The 7,500-nt window shown below is 53.8% G+C and overlaps 1 protein-coding gene across 1 annotated transcript in view; it reads right to left on the bottom strand.

The window, feature by feature from the left end:
- Positions 1–4,497: 4,497 nt before the first annotated feature.
- Positions 4,498–7,500, bottom strand: part of LOC127923735 (serine/arginine repetitive matrix protein 1-like) — a 5,315-nt gene continuing 2,312 nt past the window's right edge. Inside the window, exons 2-4 of the mRNA XM_052507803.1 lie at positions 5,129–7,007; positions 4,733–5,006; positions 4,498–4,677 (exon numbers count right to left, since the gene is read on the bottom strand). Coding sequence (XP_052363763.1) covers positions 4,498–4,677; positions 4,733–5,006; positions 5,129–7,007 — 2,333 coding nt within the window. The remainder of the gene's footprint in view (positions 4,678–4,732; positions 5,007–5,128; positions 7,008–7,500) is intronic.

Below are 7,500 nucleotides of genomic sequence, written 5' to 3'. Positions count from 1 at the left end.
CCAAGGCTGAGACCCCTGAAGACACCTTCAGACCAGGCCAAGGCTGAGACCCCTGAAGACACCTTCAGACCAGACCAAGGCTGAGACCCCTGAAGACACCTTCAGACCAGACCAAGGCTGAGACCCTGAAGACACCTTCAGACCAGACCAAGGCTGAGACCCCTGAAGACACCTTCAGACCAGACCAAGGCTGAGACCCCTGAAGACACCTTCAGACCAGACCAAGGCTGAGACCCCTGAAGACACCTTCAGACCAGACCAAGGCTGAGACCCCTGAAGACACCTTCAGACCAGACCAAGGCTGAGACCCCTGAAGGGAAGACACCTTCAGACCAGACCAAGGCTGAGACCCTGAAGACACCTTCAGACCAGACCAAGGCTGAGACCCCTGAAGACACCTTCAGACCAGACCAAGGCTGAGACCCCTGAAGACACCTTCAGACCAGACCAAGGCTGAGACTCCTGAAGACACCTTCAGACCAAGGCTGAGACCCCTGAAGACACCTTCAGACCAGACCAAGGCTGAGACCCCTGAAGACACCTTCAGACCAGACCAAGGCTGAGACCCCTGAAGACACCTTCAGACCAGACCAAGGCTGAGACCCCTGAAGACACCTTCAGACCAGACCAAGGCTGAGACCCCTGAAGACACCTTCAGACCAGGCCAAGGCTGAGACCCCTGAAGACACCTTCAGACCAGACCAAGGCTGAGACCCTGAAGACACCTTCAGACCAGACCAAGGCTGAGACCCCTGAAGACACCTTCAGACCAGACCAAGGCTGAGACCCCTGAAGACACCTTCAGACCAGACCAAGGCTGAGACCCCTGAAGACACCTTCAGACCAGACCAAGGCTGAGACCCCTGAAGACACCTTCAGACCAGACCAAGGCTGAGACCCCTGAAGACACCTTCAGACCAGACCAAGGCTGAGACCCCTGAAGACACCTTCAGACCAGACCAAGGCTGAGACCCCTGAAGACACCTTCAGACCAGACCAAGGCTGAGACCCCTGAAGACACCTTCAGACCAGACCAAGGCTGAGACCCCTGAAGACACCTTCAGACCAGACCAAGGCTGAGACCCCTGAAGACACCTTCAGACCAGACCAAGGCTGAGACCCCTGAAGACACCTTCAGACCAGACCAAGGCTGAGACCCTGAAGACACCTTCAGACCAGACCAAGGCTGAGACCCCACCTTCAAGACACCCCCTTCACACCTTCAGACCAGACCAAGGCTGAGACCCCTGAAGGAGACACCTTCAGACCAGACCAAGGCTGAGACCCCTGAAGACACCTTCAGACCAGACCAAGGCTGAGACCCCTGAAGACACCTTCAGACCAGACCAAGGCTGAGACCCTGAAGACACCTTCAGACCAGACCAAGGCTGAGACCCCTGAAGACACCTTCAGACCAGGCCAAGGCTGAGACCCCTGAAGACACCTTCAGACCAGACCAAGGCTGAGACCCTGAAGACACCTTCAGACCAAGGCTGAGACCCCTGAAGACACCTTCAGACCAGACCAAGGCTGAGACCCCTGAAGACACCTTCAGACCAGACCAAGGCTGAGACCCCTGAAGACACCTTCAGACCAGACCAAGGCTGAGACTCCTGAAGACACCTTCAGACCAGACCAAGGCTGAGACCCCTGAAGACACCTTCAGACCAGACCAAGGCTGAGACCCCTGAAGACACCTTCAGACCAGACCAAGGCTGAGACCCCTGAAGACACCTTCAGACCAGACCAAGGCTGAGACCCCTGAAGACACCTTCAGACCAGACCAAGGCTGAGACCCCTGAAGACACCTTCAGACCAGACCAAGGCTGAGACCCCTGAAGACACCTTCAGACCAGACCAAGGCTGAGACCCCTGAAGACACCTTCAGACCAGGCCAAGGCTGAGACCCCTGAAGACACCTTCAGACCAGACCAAGGCTGAGACCCCTGAAGACACCTTCAGACCAGGCCAAGGCTGAGACCCCTGAAGACACCTTCAGACCAGACCAAGGCTGAGACCCCTGAAGACACCTTCAGACCAGACCAAGGCTGAGACCCCTTTAAGACACCTTCAGACCAGACCAAGGCTGAGACCCCTGAAGACACCTTTGACCAGACCAAGGCTGACCCCTGAAGACACCTTCAGACCAGACCAAGGCTGAGACCCCTGAAGACACCTTCAGACCAAGGCTGAGACCCCTGAAGACACCTTCAGACCAGACCAAGGCTGAGACTACGGCACCTTCAGACCAGAGAGAATTATATTTAATATATTATATACCTGAAGACACCTTCATATACCAGACCAAGCTGAGACCCCTGAAGACACCTTTGGGACCAGACCAAGGCTGAGACCCCCATTATGAAGACACCTCACGACCACTGAGACCCCTCACCCAGCCAGACCACTGAGACCCCTGAAGACACGCCGACCTCCAAGGCTGCCCTGACACCTTCAGACCAGACCAAGGCTGAGACTCCTGAAGACACCTTCAGACGGCTGAGACCCCTGAAGACACCTTCAGACCAGACCAAGGCTGAGACCCCTGAAGACACCTTCAGACCAGGCCAAGCTGAGACCCCTGAAGACACCTTCAGACCAGACCTCTGAGACTCCTGAAGACACCTCAGACCAAGGCTGAGACCCCGCACCTTCAGACCAGACCAAGCTGCCCAAGACACCTTCAGACCAGACCAAGGCTGAGACCCCTGAAGACACCTTCAGACCAGACCAAGGCTGAGACCCCTGAAGACACCTTCAGACCAGACCAAGGCTGAGACCCCTGAAGGAAAAAGACACCAGACACATGTTCTCCTCTTCTTTATAATATATTTGTCATTTAGAAAAATCACCATTTCACCTTTGCTGGGGTCTGACTGATTTTCACCTTTATTTAACTAGGCGGTCACTACAGAGTGGTATATACGGGCCATTGACGAGACGAGAGTGTGTGTCCCAAATGGCACCTATACCCTACATATTATATTTAATATATTATATACTCTACCACATATTATATTATATATATATGGACCACACATTGCTCTACTTTTGACCCTTTGGGACTGGGCCATAACCTCAGATGGTAAAGCCTCACGCCACCTCACGCCACCTCACGCCGCCTACGCCACCTCACGCCGCCTCACGCTACCTCACGATGCCTCACGCTGCCTCACGGACACGCTCACACTAAAACCAGCCGCCTCACGCCACCTCACGCCGCCTCACGCCCACCTCCTGCTACCTCAAACCCTGACCAGCAACCCTCAGAGAGACTGCCGTAGTGCTAGCCCCGGCCAGCAACCCTCAAAGAGACTGCCGTAGTGCTAGCCCCGGCCAGCAACCCTCACAGAGACTGACATAGTGCTCGCCCCGGCCAGCAACCCTCACAGAGACTGACATAGTGCTAACCCCAGCCAGCACCCTTCACAGATACTGACATAGTGCTAGCTCCGGCCAGCAACCTTCACAGAGACTGGCGTAGTGCTAGCCCCGGCCAGCAACACTCACAGAGACTGACATAGTGCTAGCCCCGGTCAGCAACCCTCACAGAGACTGACATAGTGCTAGCCCAGGCCAGCAACCCTCACAGAGACTGACTTAGTGCTAGCCCCGGCCAGCAACCCTCACAGAGACTGACTTAATGCTAACCCTGTAGCTACTTTTTGCTAGCCCTGGCCAGCAACCCTCACAGAGACTGACATAATGCTAACCCTGTTGCAACTTTGTGCTAGCCCTGGCCAGTAACCCTCAGAGAGACTGACATAATGCTAACCCTGCTGCTACTTAGTGCTAGCCCAGGCCAGTAACCCTCAGAGAGACTGACATAGTGCTAGCCCAGGCCAGTAACCCTCAGAGAGACTGACATAATGCTAGCCCCGGCCAGCAAACCTCAGAGAGACTGACATAGTGCTAGCCCCGGCCAATAACCCTCAGAGAGACTGACATAGTGCTAGCCCCGGCCAGTAACCCTCAGAGAGACTGACATAATGCTAGCCCAGGCCAGTAACCCTCAGAGAGACTGACATAGTGCTAGCCCAGGCCAGTAACCCTCAGAGAGACTGACATAATGCTAGCCCAGGCCAGTAACCCTCAGAGAGACTGACATAATGCTAGCCCAGGCCAGTAACCCTCAAAGAGACTGACATAGTGCTAGCCCCGGCCAGTGGTGTAAAGTACTTAAGTACAAATACTTTAAAGTACTACTTAAGTAGTTTTTGGGGGCGTATCTGTACTTTACTATTTACATTTTTGACAACTTTTACTTTTACTTAACTACATTTCTAAAGAAAATACTGTACTTTTTACTCCTTACATTTTCCCTGATACCCAAAAGTGCTCGTTACATTTTCAATGCTTTGCAGGACAGGAATATGGTCCCATTCACACACTTATCAACAGAACCTCCCTGCTCATCCCTACTGCCTCTGATCTGGAGGACTCACTAAACAGAGAACATCCCTGGTCATCCCTACTGTCTCTGATCTGGAGGACTCACTAAACAGAGAACATCCCTGGTTGCTGGTCGGAGAGAGACCTGCGGTGTTTCTCTGAGGGTTGCTGGTCGGAGAGAGACCTGCAGTGTTTCTTTGAGGGTTGCTGGTTGGAGAGAGACCTGCGGTGTTTCTCTGAGGGTTGCTGGTCGGAGAGAGACCTGCGGTGTTTCTCTGAGGGTTGCTGGTCGGAGAGAGACCTGCGGTGTTTCTCTGAGGGTTGCTGGTCGGAGAGAGACCTGCGAGTGTTTCTCTGAGGGTTGCTGGTCGGAGAGAGACCTGCGGTGTTTCTCTGAGGGTTGCTGGTCGGAGAGAGACCTGCGGTGTTTCTCTGAGGGTTGCTGGTCGGAGAGAGACCTGCGGTGTTTCTCTGAGGGTTGCTGGTCGGAGAGAGACCTGCGGTGTTTCTCTGAGGGTTGCTGGTCGGAGAGAGACCTGCGGTGTTTCTCTGAGGGTTGCTGGTCGGAGAGAGACCTGCGGTGTTTCTCTGAGGGTTGCTGGTCGGAGAGAGACCTGCGGTGTTTCTCTGAGGGTTACTGGTCGGAGAGGGACCTGCGGTGTTTCTCTGAGGGTTGCTGGTCGGAGAGAGACCTGCGGTGTTTCTCTGAGATCTGCGGTGTTTCTCTGAGGGTTACTGGTCGGAGAGGGACCTGTGGTGTTTCTCTGAGGGTTGCTGGTCGGAGAGAGACCTGCGGTGTTTCTCTGAGACCTGCGGTGTTTCTCTGAGACCTGCGGTGTTTCTCTGAGACCTGCGGTGTTTCTCTGAGACCTGCTGTGTTTCTCTGATACCTGCTGTGTTTCTCTGAGACCTGCGGTGTTTCTCTGAGGGTTGCTGGTCGGAGAGAGACCTGCGGTGTTTCTCTGAGACCTGCAGTGTTTCTCTGAGGGTTACTGGTCGGAAAGAGACCTGCGGTGTTTCTCTGAGACCTGCGGTGTTTCTCTGAGACCTGCTGTGTTTCTCTGAGAACTGCGGTGTTTCTCTTAGATCTGCAATGTTTCTCTGAGACCTGCGGTGTTTCTCTGAGACCTGCTGTGTTTCTCTGAGAACTGCGGTGTTTCTCTTAGATCTGCAATGTTTCTCTGAGACCTGCGGTGTTTTTCTGAGACCTGCAGTGTTTCTTTGAGGGTTGCTGGTCGGAGAGAGACCTGCGGTGTTTCTCTGAGGGTTGCTGGTCGGAGAGAGACCTGCGGTGTTTCTCTGAGGGTTGCTTGTCGGAGAGAGACTGCGGTGTTTCTCTGAGGGTTGCTGGTCGGAGAGAGACCTGCGGTGTTTCTCTGAGGGTTGCTGGTCGGAGAGAGACCTGCGGTGTTTCTCTGAGGGTTGCTGGTCGGAGAGAGACCTGCGGTGTTTCTCTAAGGGTTGCTGGTCGGAGAGAGACCTGCGGTGTTTCTCTGAGGGTTGCTGGTCAGAGAGAGACCTGCGGTGTTTCTCTGAGGGTTGCTGGTCGGAGAGAGACCTGCTGTGTTTCTCTGTTTCTGCTGTTTCTCTGAGGGTTACTGGTCGGAGAGGGACCTGCGGTGTTTCTCTGAGACCTGCGGTGTTTCTCTGAGGGTTGCTGGTCGGAGAGGACCTGCGGTGTTTCTCTGGGTTGCTGGTCGGAGAGAGACCTGCGGTGTTTCTCTGAGGTTGCTGGTCAGAGAGAGACCTGCGGTGTTTCTCTGAGGGTTGCTGGTTTCTCTGAGACCTGCTGTGTTTCTCTGAGACCTGCGGTGTTTCTCTGAGGGTTACTGGTCGGAGAGGGACCTGCGGTGTTTTTCTGAGACCTGCGGTGTTTCTCTGAGGGTTGCTGGTCGGAGAGAGACCTGCGGTGTTTCTCTGAGACCTGCGGTGTTTCTCTGAGACCTGCTGTGTTTCTCTGAGACCTGCTCGTGTTTTTCTGAGACCTGCGGTGTTTCTCTGAGGGTTGCTGGTTTCGGAGAGAGACTGCGGTGTTTCTCTTAGACCTGTGGTGTTTCTCTGAGACCTGTGGTGTTTCTCTGAGACCTGCAGTGTTTCTTTGAGGGTTGCTGAGACCTGCGGTGTTTCTCTGAGGTTGCTGGTCGGAGTGAGACCTGCGGTGTTTCTCTGAGACCTGCGGTGTTTCTCTGAGGGTTGCTGGTGTTTCTCTGAGACCTGCGGTGTTTCTCTGAGACCTGCGGTGTTTCTCTGAGACCTGCTGGTCGGAGAGACCTGCGGTGTTTCTCTGAGGGTTGCTGGTCTCTGAGACCTGTGGTGTTTCTCTGAGACCTCTGTTTCTCTGAGACCTGCGGTGTTTCTCTTAGACCTGCAGACCTGCCTGTTTTTCTGAGACCTGCAAACTTTCTCTGAGGGTTGCTGGTCGGAGAGAGACCTGCGGTGTTTCTCTGAGACCTGTGGTGTTTCTCTGAGACCTGCGGTGTTTCTCTGAGACCTGTGGTGTTTCTCTGAGACCTGTGGTGTTTCTCTGAGACCTGCGGTGTTTCTCTGAGGGTTGCTGGTCGGAGAGAGACCTGCGGTGTTTCTCTGAGACCTGCGGTGTTTCTCTGAGAGACGCTCTGTTACAAGCAGGGGACTGAAGGAGTTAAAATACGTTGAAGATGGGACTTGTCACACAAGTCTGATTCGTTCATCATTCGTGGTGAAACTAAAATCATCTTCCTTTTGGTGTCCGTCAAAGAAACAACTCCTGTTTGTTGCCCTCAAACTATCTAATGTTGGGACAATACATCTGTCTATTGTTTATTTAACCAGGCAAGTCAGTTAATTCCAACTACCTACTGGTTACTGGCCCAGCTCTCTAACCACTAGGCTACCTGCTGGTTACTGGCCCAGCTCTCTAACCACTAGCCCTCAAACTATCTAATGTTGGGACAATACATCTGTCTATTGTTTATTTAACTGCTGGTTACTGGCACAGCTCTCTAAACACTAGGCTACCTGCTGGTTACTGGCCCAGCTCTCTAAACACTAGGCTACCTGCTGGTTACTAGCCCAGCTCTCTAAACACTAGGCTACCTGCTGGTTACTAGCCCAGCTCTCTAAACACTA

This window comes from Oncorhynchus keta, unplaced genomic scaffold (genome assembly GCF_023373465.1).
Source record: "Oncorhynchus keta strain PuntledgeMale-10-30-2019 unplaced genomic scaffold, Oket_V2 Un_contig_3161_pilon_pilon, whole genome shotgun sequence".
Taxonomy (NCBI): Eukaryota; Metazoa; Chordata; class Actinopteri; order Salmoniformes; family Salmonidae; genus Oncorhynchus; species Oncorhynchus keta.
Note: the sequence above shows the minus strand (reverse complement) of the source record. Positions and strands in the feature narration are given on the sequence as shown.